This window comes from Calliphora vicina, chromosome 2, assembly GCF_958450345.1.
Source record: "Calliphora vicina chromosome 2, idCalVici1.1, whole genome shotgun sequence".
NCBI classification, from domain to species: Eukaryota; Metazoa; Arthropoda; class Insecta; order Diptera; family Calliphoridae; genus Calliphora; species Calliphora vicina.
In genome coordinates this window covers 121,739,633-121,763,836 of record NC_088781.1, presented here as the reverse complement: position 1 = coordinate 121,763,836, position 24,204 = coordinate 121,739,633, and the positions used below count along the sequence as shown (strand labels likewise).

Here is a 24,204-nt window from a genome sequence, read left to right as displayed (position 1 = left end):
GGCCTAAATTAACACATCCGTTATTTTACACAAAATAATAATATTTTAATTTCTGCTTATATTTTTTTATTTATTAATAATCATATTTTATTTTTAAATTCATAAATTCCAATTTTAAACTAAGTTATCCATTTTAAAATCAATAATCATTTTGTCAGCGATTCCTTTTGACCTGAGAATTATGTTTCCATTATGCTAAAAATGTCTTTATGTGACAGTCGGTATTTTGTGGCAAATCACACATGCCTTTCACAGCGTTAAAGTATTTATCGCCACAGCTGAGGAGAAATGCTACACCCTTGCTACAAACATAGAAATCATTGCAATTCGTTAACGAAACCAATTTGAAGCCATCGGCCTTGTCGCGGCATGCAAAACGTGTGTACAAATTAAAATTAGAAGGTTCCTTAGGTTCTGGTTGGTTTAGGGCAACGGCATTGGCAAGTGGACAGGGAGCTTTGGTTGTTGTTGCAGCGCCACAAGGAGCTTTAGTTGTAACGCAGGGTGCCTTGATTGTGGTAGTGCATGTTGTAGTTGTTGTTGTACATGTGGTAGTTGTTTTAGTAGTGGTCGTAGTATTAGTCGTTGTTGTTTTTGGAGTAGTAGTGGTCTTTGTTGTTGTGGTTTTTGTAGTTGTAGTGGTGATTGCCTGGGTGGTTGTAGAAGTTGTGGTTGTACATGTGGTAGTTGTTGTTGTACAAGTTGTCGTCGTTGTTGTTGGTTTAGTAGTGCTAGTTGTTGTTGTGGTTTTTGTAGTTGTTGTTTTTGGAGTAGTAGTGGTTTTTGTAGTTGTAGTCGTGGTAGCCTCGGTGGTTGTACAAGTTGTAGTAGTACATGTGGTAGTTGTTGTTGTTGTACAAGTTGTCGTCCTTGTGGTTGGTTTAGTAGTGGTAGTTGTTGTTGTGGTTTTTGTAGTTGTTGTTTTAGGAGTAGTAGTAGTCTTTGTAGTTGTGGTTTTTGTAGTTGTAGTCTTGATATCCTCAGTGGTTGTACAAGGTGTTGTTGTACTAGTTGTTGTTGTACATGTGGTAGTTGTTGTTGTACAAGTTGTCGTTGTTGTGGTTGGTTTAGTAGTGGTTTTTGTAGTAGTGGTTTGTGTAGTTGTAGTTGTTGTTGTTTTTGTAGTTGTAGTCGTGATTACCTTGGTGGTTGTACAAGTTGTTGTTGTACACGTGGTAGTTGTTGTTGTACAAGTAGTCGTTGTACGAGTTGTCGTTGTTGTGGTTGGTTTGGTAGTGGTTTTTGTAGTTGTAGTTTTTGGTGTAGTAGTGGTTTTTGTAGTTGTAGTGGTTGTGGTTGTACAAGTGGTTGTTGTACATGTTGAAGTGGTTGTTGTACAAGTGGTAGTTGTTGTTGTACAAGTTGTTGTTGTTGTGGTTAGTTTAGTAGTGGTATTTGTTGTTGTGGTTTTTGTAGTTGTTGTTTTTGGAGTAGTAGTCTTTGTTGTTGTGGTTTTTGTAGTTGTAGTCGTGATAACCTTTGTGGTTGTACAAGTTGTTGTTGTGCATGTGGTAGTTGTTGTTTTTGGAGTAGTAGTAGTCTTTGTTGTGGTGGTTTTTGTAGTTGTAGTGGTAGTTGCACATGTGGTAGTTGTTGTTTTACAAGTTGTCGTTGTTGTGGTAGGTTTTGTAGTGGTTTGTGTTGTTGTTGTTTTTGGGGTAGTAGTAGTCTTTGTTGTTGTGGTTTTTGTAGTTGTAGTCGAAGTTGTGGTTGTACATGTGGTAGTTGTTGTTGTACAAGTTGTCGTGGTTGGTTTAGTAGTGGTGCTTGTTGTTGTGGGTTTTGTAGTTGTTGTTTTTGGAGTAGTAGTAGTCTTTGTTGTTGTAGTGATGGTCTTGGTGGTTGTTGTACATGTGGTAGTTGTTGTGGTACAAGTTGTCGTTGTTGTTGTACATGTTGTCGTTGTTGTGGTTGGTTTAGTAGTGGTACTTGTTGTTGTGGTTTTTGTAGTTGTTGTTTTTGGTGTAGTAGTGGTCTTTGTTGTTGTGGTTTCTGTAGTTGTTGTCGTGATGGCCTTGGTAGTTGTTGTACAAGTTGTTGTTGTTGTACAAGGTGGTGTTGTGGTTTCTGTACATGGCGGTTTCGGCGTTGTAGCTTCTCCACAGCTTTCTGCAGCACTGCACTTTAATGTTTCCAAATTGAACATCATGTTGTCCTCACAGCTGTTCTCTGAGATAACGCAATTGTCCTTGCACTCATAGTAAACTTGATCGTTAACAGGATCTAAAGCGTAACCACTGTCGACGCCACAACAGGGACCACTACAGCCAGCAGGTACGGCATGGGTGGTGGTAGCGGCCAAGCCCAGTAGAATACAGGATAAAACTAAGAAATTTATAAATATATATCACCATTTAATAAAGTTTAAAATAAGTTTTATTGAAGTATTTTCTTTGCAATATTACTTACAAAAAATAGTCTTCATGTTGCTGATGGCAATGTGTTCGATTTTTGTTGAATTACTCCTGCTTTATATATGAAGCATATGAAACTTTTTTTTGGAAATTTTTTTATTAATTGCATTTATATAAATATATTTTTATAGAGAAAAAATGTTTTTTTAATGGATTTATTTTGTTTTGCAAAAAAATAGACAACATTTTATAGTGTATTTTTAATATTTCTATATATTTGTGTACGAAGAAGAAAATAAAAGAATGAATTTTTATCATATAGCAACAAAAATTAGCTGAAAGCTAGTTCCATATATATTTATCAGCTTCCAATATTGTTTTGGTTATAAAAAAAAATCAAAACAAATATCTTAGCAACATTGTTGCACTTTAAAAATAAAACAAATACTAAATAAAATAAAAATATATGTGAATACTTGTTACAATAATGTTATAAAAATTCAATATTCGAGCAAGATTAAAAAGAAAACAGCTTAATCAAAAATTGTGGTGCTAATTGTTATGTACGAAAACATTATATCCAGGTTTTATATTCAATAAGGACTGTTTGTAGTACAAATACGCCTGCATGTAGATTTTTGTTTATAAGCCCTCTGTCCATCTGGCCGCATGTCTGTCTGCGGAAAATTTCTACAAATACTCTCTGTTTATAAAGTTTCTTTGGTATTGAAAATAAGTAATATTGGGCAATGATTTTATTTATGTTACCACTGCTTGTGAAAGAGTCTTTTTAAGAATCGCCAAAAGCCATGAAAATGCGACTTAACATCTCTCGATTGAATTCTCTTTTTTTTCTGATAAATCAGTAACAATCGACGGCTTGGAGTCCATCAATGTTCGCGTTATCCCTGACATACTACCATCAATGCTCGTAAAAGTGGCCCAAAGTAGACAACCAGAATGCGCATCGTCAAGAACAGCCCCGAAATCATTTACAAATGTTTATGCCAGGAATTGATGTATCAAATAAAAAGTTTTTGTTTAAAATTTACTTTTTTGTATGATTATTTACAACCTCAATTTCTATTGGGCCTAAAAAACACCTAATTTCCCTCGTAACATTCCATGACAAAGTTTCAACTACAGCACAGAAAAAACCAAAATACAAATCCAATTACAAAATTCACAAATTCAATTGAATATTTTATAGGTCCCATCTATCACAAAAATCACAAAATCAAACAACCACAGAAAAAAATTTTTCTTAAACCGTTTCAATTCAATTATTTGTCACATATTGAACTGGTTTAAATTATTTCATAATTAAATCAAGTATTCATTTGCTCAAAAACAAAATTTCTTGATATTTTCTATTGAATTTTGAGTTTTGAATTTGATTATTTTAACAATTGAATATACAATTTTCGTTATTGGTTGAATTTCAAATACAAAAATTATTGAATATTTTTTGTGTTTCAATTACGAAAATTATCTATTCAATAATTTTTGTATTTGAAATTCAACCAATAACGAAAATTGTATATTCAATTGTCAAAATAATCAAATTCAAAATTCAATAGAAAATATCAAGAAATTTTGTTTTTTAGCAAATGAATACTTGATATAATTATGAAATAATTGAAACCAGTTCAATATGGGATAAATGTTTGAATTGAAATATAATTTTTTCTGTGGTTTTTTCTGCCTTTGAATGTTCTATAATCAATTTTCTGTTTGCTGGCGATATTTGTGGACCTCGAGGCGCCATATTTTAATTTTTTTTTAAACTTGTCAAAAGTAAGCTATAGTACACTCTCGTTACTTCTAAACATAATGTGCTTGCAAATTGTCCCGTTATAAAACGCAAACAATACGATGTTGCCATATGTCCCATTATTACTTTGTGTTGCATTTTGTAACTTATTGTGAATTATTATTTATAGTTTTATTTTGCCCAAATATAAATATATAATCTGTTGAGGTAACAATGATCACTATGTTAGCTACACAAAAACATAAAAACTAGGCCTACAAATCTGTGTAGCGCTAAATAAACTCAGTTTAAAAATTTCTGGTTTTGTCCCAATATTACTTTGAGCCTCTGATATTTCTTTTCAAAATATACAGTAGCCCAAGAAAGTCTACATACTGGAAAAAATATTGTGTTACTTTAATTTAAAGCAGTTTTTTTAGGTTTTTTATGAGTTATATAATAATACATGTCTCATGTCGTTTTTAGCAACAAAAAAAAATTCAAATAACGCACAACAGTTCACCGTTATTAGAGTTATTGATTCTGAGTAAAATGACGAAAAAATTATTCTCGGTCACGCCTACTTTTGGGTGGGCGGGACTATTTCATAATATTTTGAACATTAAAGCACAAAAAACCCAAAACAAATTTCGTTATTTGACTCAGAATCAATAATTCTAATAACGGTGGAATTTTGGACATGATTGGAAATGTTGCTAAACCCGATTTAAGTGATGTTGTTTTAATTTTTTTAGTGTGAATTTATTTTTTTAACAAATATATTTCATTACTTTTAACTTACAAATACAGCTTTCAACGAAGAATTTTTATTTTACAGCTGTTTGTCAAAATTCACTATAAATTTGTTTTTGTTTCAAAGTAAACAAAAATGTTTTCAATCATTTAAAAAATTGTTTGATTCTATAAAAAAATTCAAACACAATTTTAATAAAGAAAATATTTTGTTATGTACAAGTGTTGTCTATTATTTATACTCTGCACCACCATAGCACATAGGTCTGGCGACCCACTTTTTTTGGCCAAAACTAAAATATTCACTTATATACATAAATTCATACAAATGATACAATTAATAACAAAAAACATAATTTTTTTTAAGTTTTTAATAATTTAATTTTTTTTGTTTATCTTTTTTGTTTAGTGTTTGCTACTACACCCTAACAACAAATATAGGAAAAAGAGTTTTGAGTTTTGGCCAAAAAATGTGGTTCGCCAGACCTATGTGCATAGTAGGGAGGGTATTATGCGTTTGTGCAGATGTTTGTAACGCCCAAAAATATTAGTCTAACACCCAGTATATAGTATACCGATCGACTTAGAATCACTTTCTGAGTCGATCAAACGATGTCCGTCCGTCCGTCTGGTCGGCTGGCTGGCTGTCCATGTAAACCTTGTGCGCAGAGTACAGGTCGCAATTTTGAAGATACAGTACGGGCTCGATTTGTGCAACTACCTATTATTGCAACTGACCGATTAGCGCAACAGAATATTTTTTAATATTAGAGTCTTTATAACTGCAACTTTTTTCAAAAAACAGTCGCGATAAGTGCAACTTTATTTTTTTTTTCATATGTAATATTATTCAGAAGTTATTCTATTCTCTTCTCTATTTATTCTGGTTGTTTTTTTAATCAGAAGCGTAATTCAAAACTATTTGCCAAATCATAGGCACCTAAAAATATTTTCACGACGACACTGCTCTCATAAAGAATTTTGGCTGTTTATTCACAGTTGTTTTTTATTAAAATATTTTTTATTTATTCGAGTACATATTATATTTATTTACACCATTTATTTTTACTTTGTTTTGTTTAATAAATGAATTAAATACTTTTTGTTAATTAAATTGCATGTTTTTATTAAAAAAAGAATAAAAAATAATAGCGTATATAGTGGTTGCTTATTGCAACATTTCGAATATCGCAACAACCTCGATTTCCTTTCGGTTGCGCAAATTGAGCCCGTGCTGTATTTCGATCAAATTTGGTACATATTATTTTTTCGGCCCAAGAACCAAGCTTGTTGAAACTGGCTGAAATCGGTCCATTATTTCACCTAGCCCCCATACAAATGTCCTTCCGAAATTGGACTTTATCGGTCATAAATGTTTAATTTATACATGTATCTACACAAAATTCGCTCCAAATAAGTTTTATATATACAAAATTCATGTCACCAAATTTTGTTACGATCGGTCCATAATTAGTCATAGCTCCCATATAGGCCCGTTTCCGAAAATCACTTTAACGTGCATAAATCGCTTAAAAATGTTGGTATACTCACAAAATTCAACATAGTAAACTTTCATATAGACATAAATCACACGACCTAATTTCATTGTGATCGGTCCATAATTGGTCATAGCTCCCATATAAGGCCCACTTCCGAAAATCACTCATGAATATAAATTATTGAAATTTTAAAAGAAAAATGTTTTTGCTCTTTTACTTAGTGTAGGGTATTATATGGTCGGGCTTGACCGAAATCACTTTAATATATGGATTCCAAGCCAACAGAACTGCTCAACTTTGGAGGCCAAGAACGAATCAAGCCAATTTCGGATACTCTGTTCTAAGGTGAAACGTATCCCAAAGAGAGAGCGTTCTACATCGACCGAAACAAATAGTATTTGGACGGAGCACGGTCTTTACTATAAGGCGGGTGAGGCCAAACTTCCCAACCACTTCATTGAAAATAGATTTTTAACAGGTGTTAGTTACATAATGTGGCCGAGAGTTCTCATCATTCTGCAATTATTCGCTTAAAACGAATCAGTTTCATTCAGTTCAGGTTCCATGAGATCGTCTGGCCAGATTTCAGCAACTCACAATATATAGGAGCCTGGTGGGTGCACAAGGAACATTACCATCAAAAGTTGTATATGAAAACATTACAAGTAATTATTTTAAATTTCTTTGCGAATATTAAACTAAAGAATTCCGTTAAAAAATTGTACCATATTTCTTCAATTAACTTAAAGATATTGAAATTAAATTATAATTTCTTTCTCCTATTGTCTTCAAAAGGAAGTTTAACAAAATTTAATTTTTTTTATAAAATGAACTCAGATTTAAATATATGATAAAATGTAGAATACAACAAAAACCTTGTCGATTATGTAGCTGATATGAATTTTTTAATTCATTAAAAAATTAATAGAAAACAAAAAGACTCAATTCTGTTGAAACTGAAGCTGCTAAATAATCAAAAAAGATGTCTTATCATTTACATGCCAACAAGAATCAGCAGCAAGATCTGATGCAAACATTTTAAATGAATGATAATTTATCAAAATGGTTTGATACTATATAAATCAATGATTCTCAGCAAATGTATAACACTTACAACTAAGAAGTTCTTGAATAAAGTTTTGGAATACCATGCTCACGAAAATAGGTAAATTTTTACATCTAACATATTGATGAAATCTTACTTAATCATAATTTATTTTTAATATTACAGTTGTATCCTGTTTGTTGGTGGCATTTGCCATATCGTCATGTCAAGCGGCCACATTAGATACAGCTTTATATGCCAAATATGTTTGCCGTCAGCATCCTGATGGCTTCAAAACCCTGGTACCTGGCAGCCCTTCTGAATACATTGAGTGTAAAGATGGAAAGGGAGAAATAAAGGAATGTCGTCATTTCTTTGATGCCTTTAACAAAGTTTGTGTTAATAACAATCCTGTTTATGTGGATACACAGAAAGAAAGTGGGGATGTAGCTAAACCACAATGTACTACAACGAAAGCTCCATGCACAACCACCAGATGTACTACAACAAAAGCTCCATGCAAAACCACAACATGTACTACAACGAAAGCTCCATGCACAACCACTACATGTACTACAGCAAAAGCACCGTGCACTACAACAACTACGTGTACCACAACAACATGCACCACAACTACTTGTACTACAACAACATGCAGCACAACAACTTGTACCACAACAACTTGCACCACCACTACATGCACTACAACTACGTGTACCACAACAACATGCACCACAACTACTTGTACTACAACAACATGCACCACAACAACATTCACCACAACAACTTGCACCACAACAACTTGCACCACCACTACATGTACTACAACCACTTGTACTACAACAACTTGTACCACAACTACTTGTACCACAACAACTTGCACCACAACAACTTGCACCACAACGCCTTGTACCACAACTACATGTACCACAACTACTTGCACAACAACTACTTGCACTACAACCACTTGTACTACAACAACTTGTACAACAACAACTTGCACCACAACTACTTGTACCACAACAACTTGCACCACCACTACATGTACTACAACCACTTGTACTACAACAACTTGTACCACAACTACTTGCACCACAACAACTTGTACCACAACAACTTGCACAACAACAACTTGCACCACAACTACTTGTACAACAACTACATGCTCTACAACAAAGGCTCCCTGTACAACTACTACTTGTACAACAACTACATGCACTACAACAAAGGCTCCCTGTACAACTACCACTTGCACTACAACAAAGGCTCCCTGTACAACTACCAAATGCGCTACAACAAAGGCTCCCTGTACCACAACTACTTGCGCGCCAAAGAAAGCTCCTCCTAAAAAACCCTGTGCCGACAAACCTAGTGCTGATGCACCCAGCAGCGATAGCGGATTGAAGGATCCCTCTAAATATGTTTTGCCCTCAAAAATGACCAAAGAAGAAATTGAGGACTATATTAACTATGGATGCATAGCTAAACCAGAAGGTTTCTTATTACCATCTTTAACGAAATGCAATGACTATTACATTTGTCGCAATAATATCGCCTTGCCGGTATCCTGCGGCAAGAAATATTTCAATGTCAAGAAGGGCTATTGTGATTTACCCAGTAATACTGGCTGCATTCAAGCTCGTTTAGTTTGAAAACAATTATCACTTAAATAAATGTTGAAAAAATTAATTGAGATGAGAATGATGTATTATACGAGTTAAAAAATTAATAAATTATCATATATTAAATATTACATTTTTTTTTAATAACTACAAAATTTATTATAATGATAGCTTAGTGTGCAAAGGTGATAACTTACAGAAGACACAAAAAAAATTCTGCAATCCTTTGTTTTAAGTAGTTTAGTAAACAGTTAATACAGTTTTATTACTTACTAACAATATGATTTAATATTTCCATAAAAATATACAATATTTTGACTTTTAAAGCAGCAGTATACTTTAACTTATTTTAACGTTTTGTATTAAGATTCAAACTTTCATAACATTTTCTCACAAAGCTAACAAATTATATATTTGCTTCTCAATCATTCCTAAAAAGCTGCACCGATTTTATTTAAATTCGAAAAAATATATACTTACTTGGAAGCGTACATAGGATATTTTTTAACCTGTAACAAAAAGTAACAAATACGGGAAAAACGGAGAAAATTGTAGTTACCAAAATACACAAGTATTAGAAAAGTACCCCTTTAAAATATCTCATTAGCAACACGCATTTGGGCAATTCAAACTAAAGAAAAGGGTATATATTTCAGAATTTTAACACAAATCTACTTAGATGATACTTTAGAAAAAAATTCGACCATCCGTAGGCCATACATTTCTAAAAATCTAAAAAGAGAAACTAGCAAAATTAAAACAAGTAAGAGTACTATATTCGGCCGTGCCGAATCTTAAATACCATCCACTTAAATATGATGGTAATAACAACTGAAATAATATAACAATTGCTAGAAAGACTAGTTTACGCAGAAGATATTTTATTTCAAATGTACAAAAAATTGTATCTAATTCAGTAGTTTATAATTGAAATTCCTATTAGAATGTATGAAATTTAACAATTCATATAATTAATAATTAGTTAATACGTTTGGGTCAACATTTTTCCTTTTTAACCTCAAGTGAAGCAAAAGAGTATAAACAAGTAAGAGAGCTATATTCGGCTGTGCCGAATCTTATATACCCTTTACCAAATTATACTTTAAAATAAATTTGTTTAAATATTTTTAGGTAAACAAAATTTAATTTTTTTTATTAATTGTTTTTCCAAATTTTTTTTTTTAAATTTTTTTTTAATTATTTTTAAAAAAAATTTTTAAATTTTTCTTTTTTTTTAAAAAATTGATGAAAAAAATAATTCGGGTTAAAAAATATTTTTCCCGATTTTGACCCATTGTAGGTCCAACTTACTATAGCCTTATCTACATCGTTGCAATGGACTTTGAAATATCTATCATTAGATATCCATATTGTCTATATTAATGACTGAGTAATCCAGATATAGATAAAAAATAGGTTAAAAATCGAGCTTGTCCCGGTTTTTTGCTCATATCTCCGTTATTTATGGACCGATTTTGCTGATTTTAAATAGAAAACTTCTCGAAAGCATGTCTGACAGAATTATTGAAGATTTGGATCCCGAAGATATCTGGGGTCTTCAGAAAATTGATTTCAACAGACAGACAGACGGACAGACAGACGGACATGGCTTAATCGATTCCGCTATCTATAAGGATCCAGAATATATATACTTTATAGGGTCGGAAATGAAATATGTAGAAATTACAAACGGAATGATAAACTTATATATACCCTTCTCACGAAGGTGAAGGGTATAAAAAGGGTATACAAATATATTTAGACAAATTTCAAAATATTAGGTTGTTGGACTTATATGGGAGCTATGACCTTTTACGATTCGATTGTCATAAAATATTTTAAAGTGATTTTTATGTATTTATATGTGAGCTGTGACCAATTATGGACCTATATTTTCAAAATTCAGCAGTACGATTTTTGAATACAAATTACTGATCTGTGTACTATTTTGGTTTAATATATGGATAATATGACCTATTATGGTCCTAAGTATTTGAGGGCTATTTTTATAGAATTTCATATAAACAACGCTATTAACAAGAGTGGACCTTATATGGGAGCTATGCCGAATTATGGATCAATATTTAAAAAATATTGTAGTACGATTTTTGGATACAATTTTTTAGATATTTGTGCAGGTTAATGTGTTTTCCTGAAGTGGTTCTTATATGGAGGATATGACCAATTATGGGCCTATCATCATAAAATTTGGTACATCGATTTTTGTATATGTTGAATAAAATTGTTTTGAATTTCAACCTGATAACTATATTTGTAAGAAATTTATGAGGATTTTAGTGATTTGCGGGAGTGGACCTTATATGGGAGCTACGGTTAAATATGTACCGATATTCAAAAAATCCAGAAGTATGATTACTGGATACAAATTACTGGATCTGTGCGTAATTTAATTTTGATATCGATATGTTTTTAATAATTTTTAAGGAAATGGGCCTTATAGGGGAGCTATGACCAATTATCGGCAAATCTGCATAAAATTTGGTACAGTGATATCTATAGATATGAGTATAATTTTTGTCGAATTTTAACATGATAAATGTATTTGTAAGAGATTTATGAGTACTTAACTGATTTTTGGAAGTGGACCTTATATGGGAGCTATGTTCAAATATGGACCGATATTCACAAAACCTAGTAGTATGATTTCTAAATATAAACTATGGATGTGTGTGACATTTTGTTTTGATATTTATATTTTTTAGATATTTATGTAGGTTATTGTGTTTTTCGGAAGTGGTCCTTATATGGGAGCTTAAGGTGGACCCCCAATGTATGAAAATTTAAAACTCATCTGTTTCAAAAACGAAGGGCAGTTTTGTGTGAGGTTAGGATAAAAAAAAATCTGAAAAAAATTTCAGCTCGATCGGTTAAAAATTGGCGTGCCGCACGGGGGTCAAAGTTAGTGAGAACGAAATTGGTGGTAAATGGATAGAAAAAGGTGCATAACTACTCAGGAGTCACCCCTAGGTAGGTAAAATATATGAGCAACCCCCATTATTTTCGTATCCCCAATATTTTTCTAGAACACACATACCCCCTATCTCCAACCGTTCAGGGGCTCCCCATACAAAAAAACTGAATTTTCACGAAAATTTTAAAGCTGTAAATTTATGAGCTGTGAAAGTGAATAATTCTTCATTTAAATTAAAACTAACAGTAGTTCTGGAAAAAGTGAGTACAAAGAAATAAAACAATTAAAACTAAAACCTAAAAATTAAATTTTTCAATAGAACAGGTTCGCATTTGAATTGCAATGGCATCATCAACGACAAAAATTAATTTGAGATCGCAACAGCATAACATTTATTTGATTGAATATGTTATTCCGCAGCTGTTGGGATCAAAATTGCCGTCTAAAAAAGAAGTTCTTGGAGTATTTTTTTTTCACACTCGTACACTAAAATTGGAAGTGCGAAAAAGTACAACAATGGCTGCAAACGAAGTGCTCCTTTTCTGGAATAAAGCACGAATTCCGACCCGAGACAAGTCTTCGGTCATAAAGCAAATTGAGAAGCTGTACCAGAAGTGAACAAGAGCTCAACAAGAGGAGGAACGTCGCATAAAGTAAAAGAGGATAAGTTTGTCGAAGAATTAGACGATCTCTTCGATATTGCTCATGTTAATGCACTCACCACGATTAAAATAGAGGAGGATAAAAAGTTTTTGCTTGCACAGAGGAAAAAAGGCCGCCCAGGCAGCATGATTGGCATTGACATGGCTCTTGTAGGCATTGAAAAACGAAAATTAGAACGAGAAGAGGCAGATGAACGGCGATTTCGAGCAACTACTAAAATTAATACCTTAGCAATGGGTACAGTGCAATTCACATCATCTACCGAATCGTCAGGCAATGTTGGCGCTGGTGGAATGGAATTGGAAGTGGACGCTCTACCGTCGGCTTCGGAAGTTGTTAAAAGAGGAACACAGTTATTTATCAATGAACGGATCGTTTCTGCTTTGGATAAATGCATGATATCTGACCGAAATGCAATGCATTTAATGACCGCAGTAGCTGAAGGTCTTGGTCACAACGTATCAAATTTGGTATTAAATCGTTGCTTCGAAATTAATTACTGCTCCAGATGACATCATTACTTTTAGCATGGTCCAACTACAGAAAAGACAACGTCGTAACGACTATAAGGAACTATTGGAACTGGTTGTTTTATTCCTTGGAGGCGATTTTGGCGAAAATAAGTTTAAAGAACTCATACCTATTCACCACGCACGATGGATGTCTAAAGTAATTTATTCACTGAAAATATTTATGTTCAGAGTCCAATTTAAACTGGCAAAGTCACAATTGGATGGAATTCGAGATGTCTGTGTGTTTATTGTTCGTCTGTACGTGAAAGTCTGGTATCGCTGTACTGAAGCTGTCAAAGCGCCCAATAAGGACTTCAACTTTTTGAAAGCACTTCACTCATATGCAGACTTGGATAAGAATTTGTCAAAAGTAATGGTAACAACGTTTATCAGACATTTGTGGTATCTGGCGGAGGAGGCTATAGCTACCGCCTACTTTGATTCAGATGTTTCGTGTGACATAAAACGAAAAATGTTGGCAATTATGTGCATATATGATGGAAAAGAAATCCTTGAAGAAAAAGACAAGGAAGTTCAACTTGAAAAAGATGAAGAAACTGGAGAAGAATATGATGAAGGACCTATCCGAAGCATGAAAAAAATTGCGGTTAATTTTGCAGAAGTAACTGAGCAATTTTTGTCGAATGACTTGAGCGCTTTCGTAACTGTGAAAACTATAAACTTTTTTCTACGCTTCAACTTGCCGCATGAATTTATACGATATCCGCCGGAAACGTGGCCACAGCGCGAAGATTATCAGCAAGCACTAAAAATTGTTGAAAAAATTCACGTAGTAAACGACACCGCTGAAAGAGGCGTGAAAATGATGGAGGACTACAATAAAATATTGTGCAGGAACGAAGAGGAAAAGCAATATTTGATTCAAGTTGTCGGTGATTATCGCAAAAAATATCCGAGTTTTGAAAAAAGAAATTTAATATAGCATAACATAATTATTCATAAATAACATCAATAAACTAATTTATTTTATTGTAATAGTAATTGTATATATTTTTTTTCTATATTGGAAAATTTTCGTGAAAATTCAGTTGTTTTGTATGGGGACCCCCTGAACGGTTGGAGATAGGGGGTATGTTTGTTCTAGAAAAATATTGGGGGTACGAAAATAATGGGGGTTGCTCATACATTTTACCTACCTACGGGTGACTCCTGAGTAGTTATGCACCTTTTTCTATCCATTTACCCATAATTTCGTTCTCTCGAACTTTGACCCTCGTGCGGCACGCCAATTTTTAACCGATCGAGCTCAAATTTTTTTCAGATTTTTTTTTATCCTAACCTCACACAAAACTGCCCTTCGTTTTTGGAAAATCGAAAATAAAAAAATAAGGTCCACCTTAATGGGAGCTATAACAATTATCGGCCGATCTTCATAGAATTAGTTACAGCGATTTTGGTATATATGGGGATTATTCATGTCGAATTTCAACTTGATAGCGACATTAATAAGATTTACGCTTATTTAAGAGATTTTCGGAAGTGTACTTTATATGGGGGCTATGGTCAAATATGGGCCGATCCACGAAAAATTTTGTAATATAATTTCCTTTACCACGAAACTTATTTTTGCTGAATTTCCTGTGGATATTCCTATTCTGTAGGCATTTATAGACCATATAATCATATTTCGGGAAGAAATTTGTATGAGGGCTAGGAGAAATCATGGACCGATTCTTATAATTTTCACCAGAGTTAGTCCTTTTATCATGAAAGTAACGAGTACAAAATTTTATGATATTAACTGCAATATATTTACAAAAATGATCAAAAATATATGAAAATTATCAATTTTTTTTTTGAGGTTGTCCCCCATTTTAATTTATAACTTTGGTTCCACTGTATCGATTTCGCTGATTTTCAACACCAAACTGCTTAGGACAATAATAAAAATTTTTCTTGCAACTCTACTAAGTTTGTTTGCGTATTTTGGACGTGAGCGTGTTTTACACAGACGGACAGACGGACGGACATGGCTCAATCGACTTAGAATATCATAAGGATCAATAATATATATTTTTTGTTGGATCTCGTTACACACGGAATGACAAACTTATATATACCCTCATTCACCACTTATGGTGGTGGAGGGTATAAAAATACGTGGTCAAAATTGAATTATGAAAAATGTTTAAAATGGGTGAATTTACTACTTTCTAATACACACTACAATATTCTTAAGTGTGCTTTCCTTAAAAATCAAATTTTGATGAGCACTATTGAAATTGACAAGGTTTTTTATGAGTGTATAGGGCTTGGCCAACTTTACCTTGTTACTTGTTAATCGTAATTTATCGTGTATTAGAATCAAAACAAATTTTCATTATTTCTTTATTATTTTATTTAAATATCAGCCGTTCTAATTGAAGAGTTTGTCGTCAAAAAAGGCACATTTTAGATAGCAGCTGCTTTATTTTTATATTTGTATTTCCAATGAACATCAATGTGGCTCGTGTCAACCTAAGAAGCGATACTAAATCTAAAATAAGACACCCTGATTGAGTATTTAAACAACGTTGTTCCTTTCTTGGCAATTTTAGCTAACTGTTTTCGCGTTAGTTTTGTTAACCATCCATGTTTAAAGTTGTAATATCTACCAACGGAAACAATTATATCTTCCTCAAAACAAATAATAAAATTAATAATAATAATAAAAGATAACTATCAAACAAACACATTTTATTAGAATTTTGATTAAAATCTGATTTATTTAATGGTTTCTTATCGCTTACATACATCTAATATCAATCACTACATCATAGATTTGATATATGTATAGTGCGCTAACTGATAACAAATTAAAATAATTACATTTATAATTTTAGGTATAAAAACAAAGGAAATATAACCAAATAATAACTTAAATAAACTAGAGGTTCTTGAGTAAACGTTAAGAATATCATGAACTCAAAAATAGGTAAATAAAATTCGAAAAAAAACTAAGTAAAATTATTAACAATATTTCGTTTTTAGTTGCAGCCTGTCTTTTACTGGCCTTTGCCATTACATCCAGTCAAGCGGCAAAACCGAATAATGCCTTAAATGTCAAGTACTTATGCCGTTCCAGGCCCGATGGTTTTCAGGCAATTGTACCAGGAGTCTGTGATCAGTATTACGAATGTTTAGGTGGAAAAACCCAACTGAAAACCTGTCCACGTTTCTACGATTTTACGAAAAAGCAATGCGTTTACAATAATCCTGGCTGTGTGCCGACTGATACGAAAGCACGTGATAACAAGCATCCTTGCTCTGGCATTAGCGATGGTGGTTACGCTGTGGATCCCAAAAACCCTGCAGTTTACTATTTGTGTAAAAATAATGATAAGGAAAATACACTTCAGTGCAAAGACGGCCAAGAGTTTGATTTGGTGAAATTGGTATGTGCTGAACCATCGACAAATTCAAATAAACCTTGTGTAACAACCAAGGCTCCTTGTACCACAACAAAAGCTCCTTGTATTACAACAACATGTTCTACAACTAAAGCTCCTTGTACCACAACTACTTGTACCACAACAACTTGTACCACAACCACTTGTACCACAACTACTTGTACCACAACAACTTGTACCACAACCACTTGTACCACAACTACATGTACCACAACTACTTGTACCACAACTACTTGTACTACAACAACTTGTACAACAACAACTTGTACCACAACAACTTGTACCACAACACCCTGTACCACAACAACTTGTACCACAACTACTTGTACCACAACACCCTGTACCACAACAACTACACCCTGTACCACAACAACTACACCCTGTACCACAACCACTTGCATTACAACACCCCCTCCCTGTTAATGCTATTAAAATATAGTGTTGCTATAAATTCCTTAAAATAAACTGAAATATAACTTCTATTAACTTTTGTTTTAATTGGCGAATAAGGTCAATCATATCAACGAAGGTTTAAACGCGGCAGGTTTAAACGCAGACAATAAAAAAAGAGGGAAATAAATCTGTAACGTATAAACCCTTACGCCGATTTGAATGAGTTTAAGTTTTGAATTTGGACCTCATAGGACACCTCGGGTATGTTAAATTTTTAAAATGATCCTATTTCTTCGTTTGTGTTCCGATTTAAAAAAAATTACACATACAGAATCTCCTCCACATACAGAATCTCCTCCTCTCTATCCGAGCACTACACAAAACCTCATAGTAGCTATTTATTATCTCTTATAGCTTAGGAGATATTCGCATTTGAAAATTTAATTTTCAACATTTTTATCCACCCTACACCAGTTTTTTGGTGACCGTGGTGCCAAATATTCTCCGATTTTATCCATTTTTCTTTTATAGGGTTAACAATAGATCTATATATCAAATAAAGAATGAAGGACTAAGTCCAAAGTTACATGCATTTGAATATAAAAAATTAAAAAAAAGGCGATTTTTCGCAATTTTTTTAGGACAAAAGTACTTTTATTCTTTTTAAGTTATCTAAAAATTTTCTAAGAGGATGTATAATGAGTTTATACTTTTTGAAAAGCTAACTTTACGGCAAATATTTTAAATGAAAAATACATTTATAATGTTTGATACCGACAGGATTTGGTCCATTCTAAAAATGCCTATTTTTTATGTAAAATTCAAATTTAGGGCAAAAATTCTCAAATCGCATACTCGATATCAAAATATAGTAACCTATTTTAGATGGCCCAGTAAGTTCTTAATTATTTTGTAAAGGGTTCCGATAACCCCGCCCCTGGTATGGATATTATAGCCAAAAAACGAAAAAATCCCATTTTTGGGATTTTTCAAGATTTTTTTGGGAATTGCGGGATACTTGATTACAAATTTCAAAATTTGTTTTTATTTTTCCATTTTAAATAGAAAAATCTACATAACTGTGAGATTTCATTAAAAAATATTCATAAATAAAAATTTTATTTCAATTTGAAAATTTTGTATCTATGCAAAATTCAATAAAAAGCATTTTTATTTTTCAAAAAAGTATTCCATGAATTTTTTAATTGTCCAAAGTTATATACATTATTAAAAAGTAGACAAAATCCTCTATCCATTGGTATATAACATGTCTACCTTGTGTTTTTTACGTGTCAAATAAATTAGGGAAAACTAAACAACTCGCTGAGAATTTACCTAACATAGAAATTCATAAAAAAGCTTGTTGCCAACATAATAACATTTTTATGAATGTAAATAACAGTGCCAGGTAAACAGAAATAGGATCATTTTAAAAATTGAACATACCCGAGTTGTCCTAATTTGCTCCCGCTCCTGGTGGGCGCATGAGGTCCAAATTCAAAACTTAAACTCGACTACACTTCCTCTTTGCGCATGTGAAATTTCATTCAAATCGGCGTAAGGGTTTAGAAGTTACAGATTTATTTCTATCTTTTTTTATTCTCATACCACTGTGCGATGTCGAAAGTAAAATGAGTCGAACAAATTTGTATGAAAAACACTCAGTTTTTAAAATTCTTTCGAATAGTTTTCATAAACATTTTTTCGAATCATTTTTCTTTCGACATCGTGAAACAGGCCTTTAACCTAAATTCCAAATTTTAATCAAATATAGGGAAACCCCTATACATTTAAAAAAACAAAATGTAAAAGCTTCACAAGTTCATATAAAATCGGTTAGATATTGTGTCCAATATAAATTTTGTAAAAGATGTAGCACACGCCATTATGTTTTTATAGGCATAAGAATAACATCAAATCTTTGGTTTTGGAAAAAGCACAAAAAATTCGCAAGCGTTTAGAAATTTTACATGTGTGAGATGCCCAAGTTTAAGGCGACACTGCTGAAGGGTCCGTTTTCTAAACCCCTTTACATTAAAAAAAATAAAATGTAAAAGCTTCACAAGTTCCCTAAGGAACTCTTTTGTAGGAAGCCAAGTTTACCATTTTCATATAAAATCGGTTAGATATTGTGTCCAATATAAATTTTAAATGTGTGAGATGCCCAAGTTTAAGGCGACACTGCTGAAGGGTCCGTTTTCTAAATTGTTTTTTTGTATTTTTTGTACGTTTATTATAATATTGTTTCTGCCTTTAATGTCTAGGCCATACAAATTTTTTAAATTCTTCATTGAGAAATGGATAAGACACAATTACCAACCCTCATCGCTTGGATATTATTTCCACAATGATTTCGAAAAACTCTCATAGACAAGACATTCTATTGGCCAAAATACACAAAGTTTTTAATTTTTGCCAATTATTTTAGCCACATTGTTAAAATATATCTAATGAAGTAAAAACACGGATTTTTTTTAAATTTAAGTAGTCTCAGTTAAATTCATTATATTTAATAAAATTTTTAAAGTTTACCATTCATTTAGAGCAGATAATAGTGAGATTGTATGCATTTAGTGTTTTCGGGTAAATCGCAAATACCTAAGAAGGCATTGAAATATTTGTTGCCACAACTAACGCGCATGGCTGCACCATTATTGCAAATATAGTATTCGTTGCAACTTCTCAAGGAAGCCAATAAGTAGCCATTAGGTTTGTCACTGCAGGCAATGCTCATATAATTGTCGATATTCTTTTGCAGTTTAATACGTTCAGCGGAATCAGATGTAGCTTTGGGTTTTTGCGTAGTCTTAACTGTGGATGGTTTCGGAGTAATAGTTTTCAATGTAGTAGTAGTTTTCGTAATAGTAGTTTTCAATGTAGTATTAGTATTCGGAGTAGTGGTTTTCAATGTAGTAGTAGTTTTTGTAGTAGGAGTTGGTATTTCATTGGTACAGGTAGTTGTGGTGCATGTTGTTGTTGTACAAGTGGTTGTAGTACATGTGGTTGTGGTACATGTAGTTGTGGTACACGAAGTTGTGGTACAAGTAGTTGTGGTGCATGTTGTTGTTGTACAAGTGGTTGTGGTACATGTGGTTGTGGTACATGTAGTTGTGGTACATGTAGTTGTGGTACATGTAGTTGTGGTACAAGTAGTTGTGGTACAAGTAGTTGTGGTACATGTGGTTGTGGTACATGTTGTTGTGGTACAAGTAGTTGTGGTACAAGTAGTTGTGGTACATGTAGTTGTGGTACAAGTTGTTGTGGTACAAGTAGTTGTGGTACAGGTAGTCGTTGTACAAGTAGTTGTGGTACAGGTAGTCGTTGTACAAGTAGTTGTGGTACAAGTAGTTGTGGTACAGGTTGTTGTGGTGCAAGTAGTTGTGGTACAGGTAGTTGTTGTACAAGTAGTTGTGGTACAGGTAGTCGTTGTACAAGTAGTTGTGGTACAAGTTGTTGTGGTGCAAGTAGTTGTGGTACAGGTAGTCGTTGTACAAGTAGTTGTGGTACATGTTGTTGTGGTACAAGTAGTTGTAGTGCAAGTTGTTGTAGTACAAGGTGTAGTTGTAGGTTTACATGTGGTTGTTGTCGTGCAAGGAGCTTTTGTTGTAGTACAAGGTGTAGTTGTAGGTTTGCATGTGGTTGTTGTTGTGCATGGAGCTTTTGTTGTTGTACATGTGGTTGTAGTGCATGGTGGTTTAGTTGGTTTACAGTTAGGGCAATTCGCTGGTGTGCCACATTTCATTTTTATCAAATCAAACATTTGATCATTTGGACAAACCTTCTCCTCAGCCACACAATTATTTTTGCACAAATAATATTTAGCCTGATTTTTAGGATCCACAGCATAACCACCATCCGCAACGCCACAACATGGCCCTTCACAATTTAATGTTTTGCTTGTATTCTCTAAATAGCCTGGATCCTTTAAGACACATTGCTTTTTTACAGGATCATAGTATTTGGGACATGTATTTAGCAGAGTTTTACCGCTCTTGCATTCATAGTATTGAGAGGCACTACCGGGTACCAGCATTTGAAAGCCATCACTACGGGAACGACATAAATACTTGGCAATTTGGTTATTGTTCTGTGATGCCGGCTGACTGGCAGAAATTGTCACACCCAGCAGCAGTGCTGATATAACTGAAGGTTAAAGAAAAATAAAATGTTTTACAGAATTTAGCATTTTTGCACTCACTACTCACCTAAGAACGTTTTCATGTTATTCAAATTGTTAGATCACAAGTTTTAGGTAACGACTGTGTGTGTTTTGCAGAAATTTACCTTCATTTATATAAGAGAAACGACGAAGTTTGTAATTATTTTAATGACTGATCGGTTATCTTGATATTGTATCAGCATGTGTTTTTGTTAAAATATTTAATATACAAATTGAGCATCCATGTGAAGGCAGAATAAAGTTTTATCATTTCATTTTTAAAATTGCCAGATGTGGAAAAATTCAGCAGCATTTTTGATATTGCTGATTTTTTAAAAAACTTCGGTATCTCCACTTTAGGGAGACGGATTAAAGCGGCCATAAATTTTAAAAGAAACAACATATGTGAACATTTTATACTTGAAACTAAAGATAATTTATTAGGCTTTAAGAAATATATAATGGGAAGTTTATATGTCTTTATTTCGAATAAATTATCTGTCTTCTATTTTAATGCCTCCCATCAACCGCTGCACAACTTTTCTTCCCACTTCTCCATCACTGGTGCATATTCCTATAAACGCATACTACTTTCTTTTTAAAAAATTTTAAAAAGTGAACAAGTACATATTTAGGGGGCACCAAATTTGTTTATTCAATTAGTTAAGACTTCACATACAATATTGTTTACAAAAAAAACTCATTTGTTCTTTATTTATTTTTTTTACATAATTTTAGAGATTAACAGCCATTTTTAAGGGTATTATTGTTTCAAAAATACGGTCTGGCATTGACTCCACTAATTTTTAAGCAGATCGGAATCAATTTCCTTCCAGACTTGTTTAATTCTTAGTTTCAGCTCTGTCACAGTCATTACGCTTTCATTTGGCAGTCATTACGCTTTCTGGGCATTATTTGCATAAACTTTACGGGCCATGTATCCCCACATTGGGGATTGGGTTTAAGTTCGGACTACAAGCCGGCCAATCCAACAGAGAAATGCTTCATTCATTAAAAAAGATTTCGATTGCTTAGAAACATGGATTGCAGCATTATCTTGTTGGAATATGTAATCTTCATCTATGTTTTCATCCATAAATGAGAGAAGAGCATCTTCCAACAGTTCGTTATAAATCGCACTATTAATTTTTGTTGGAACAAAACATATTTTCGACTTGCCAACTGCAGAAAACACCGCCCAAACCATAACACTGTCACCACCGAAATTACGTTTTGACATCCGAACATCGTTTGATCTCAAATCGTGCCAATAACATGAGTATGAGTCAGGACCGTCTAAATTAATTTTTTTTCGTCAGAGAAAATTACTTCATGTGTCCACTTCATATATTTTCTTGCGAATTTTAGACGATTTTCCATTTATGTTTTCGGCTTTTTCCATTTTATGTTTTCATCGTTTCGTAAAATGTGTGCAACGTGTGTGGAAGTCACTGGAAGATTCAATTTATTCTTTATTTGTGTTGAATTCAATTTGTTGCGGGTTGCTTCTTGTTTTATTAGATTAAGTTGTCTTCTTGTTAGTTTTATATTTCCCTTTGTAGGTTTGCGAACTCCATAATTTTGACCTTTCTTCAATAAATTTCGCCCCACACTTTCCGAACGATCGACTTTACGTCCAATTTCTATATTGGAACATCCTTGGTCGTGAAAAAATTTAATTTTAATCTTTTGTTGATCGGACAAAAAAGTTCCCTTGGGCATCTTTAAAAGTAATGAAATTTATTGATTCAAATAGAAAAGGTTGCAGTAAATTGAGATGTTACTATTAGAAAAGTACCTTTGGTTGAAAAAAAAACTAAAATTGATATTTTATTTTTGGTAGCTTTTTTAAAAACAAATTTCACGTCTACGTTTATACGACATTTGAACATTTGATCGTATAATTAAGTCAAACAACTTTCAAAAGTACTGTTAACTTGTCTCTCATTAAAAAAGTTAAATTTTGCTTTTGGATGAGAACAACAAAGATATAACAAAAATACAGAAAACAAGTAAGAAAGTATGGTCGGTCAAGCCCGACCATATAATACCCTACACTAAGTAAAAGAGCAAAAAAAATGTTTCTTTTAAAATTGAAATAATTTATATTTTTGGGTGATTTTCGGAAGTGGGCCTTATATGGGGGCTATGACCAATTATGGACCGATCACCATGAAATTAGGTCGTGTGATTTATGTGTATATTAAAGTTAACTATGTTGAATTTTGTGTGTTTACCAACATTTTTAAGCGATTTATGCACGTTAAAGTGATTTTTGGAAGCGGGTCTATATGGGAGCTATGACTAATTATGGACCGATCTTAACAAAATTTGGTGACATGAATTTTGTGTATATAAAACTTATTTGGAGCGGAATTTGTGGAGATACATAAATAAATTAAACATTTATGACCGATAAAGTCCAATTTCGGGAGGACATTTGTAAGGGGGCTAGGTGAAATAATGGACCGATTTCAGCCAGTTTCAATAGGCTTGGTCCTTGAGCCGAAAAAATAGTATGTATCAAATTTCATCGACATATCTTAAAAATTGCGACCTGTACTCTGCGCACAAGGTTTACATGGACAGCCAGCCAGCCAACCAGACGGACGGACGGACGGACATCGCTTAATCGACTCAGAAAGTTATTCTAAGTCGATCGGTATACTTTAAGGTGGGTGTTAGACTAATATTTTTGGGCGTTACAAACATCTGCACAAACGCATAATACCCTCCCCACTATGGTGGTGTAGGGTATAAAAATTAGGTTCGTTTACAGGAATATGCACCAGTGTATTTATTTCACCTTGGTCTCATCAAAATCTGGTTATTCGTTTAACAATTTGTTTTTATTTTATTCAGAATTTTATAGCTGATATTTTAGAAAAAATTTAAACAAAATTAAATAAACCTAAATATCTCTTGAACTAAATATCCCTACACAGCGTAGTTTTTGTTGCTCTTCTTAAGGCCTCTTTATATTTTTGACGATATAAAAAAAAAATATATATATGACACCCGAAGTGAGCAAATTTGAGGAGCCGGTATTCGGCTTACGAAACTAAAAAACTACAAATCAACTCAAAACCAGCTCAGTTCCAGCCATATT

The 24,204-nt window shown here is 33.1% G+C and overlaps 2 protein-coding genes and 1 pseudogene across 2 annotated transcripts; 2 read left to right on the top strand and 1 right to left on the bottom strand.

Moving 5' to 3' along the window:
• LOC135950823 (mucin-2-like) overlaps positions 1-21,194 on the bottom strand; it is a 28,931-nt pseudogene extending 7,737 nt beyond the window's left edge.
• LOC135951418 (salivary glue protein Sgs-3-like) lies at positions 7,469-9,137 on the top strand. Its single transcript, XM_065501067.1, has 2 exons — positions 7,469-7,524; positions 7,591-9,137. The coding sequence occupies exons 1-2, from the start codon at positions 7,509-7,511 to the stop codon at positions 9,054-9,056; spliced, it is 1,482 nt and encodes a 493-aa protein (XP_065357139.1). The 5' UTR covers positions 7,469-7,508; the 3' UTR covers positions 9,057-9,137.
• LOC135951420 (integumentary mucin C.1-like) lies at positions 15,996-17,014 on the top strand. Its single transcript, XM_065501068.1, has 2 exons — positions 15,996-16,068; positions 16,125-17,014. The coding sequence occupies exons 1-2, from the start codon at positions 16,053-16,055 to the stop codon at positions 16,964-16,966; spliced, it is 858 nt and encodes a 285-aa protein (XP_065357140.1). The 5' UTR covers positions 15,996-16,052; the 3' UTR covers positions 16,967-17,014.
• Positions 21,195-24,204: the final 3,010 nt, after the last annotated feature.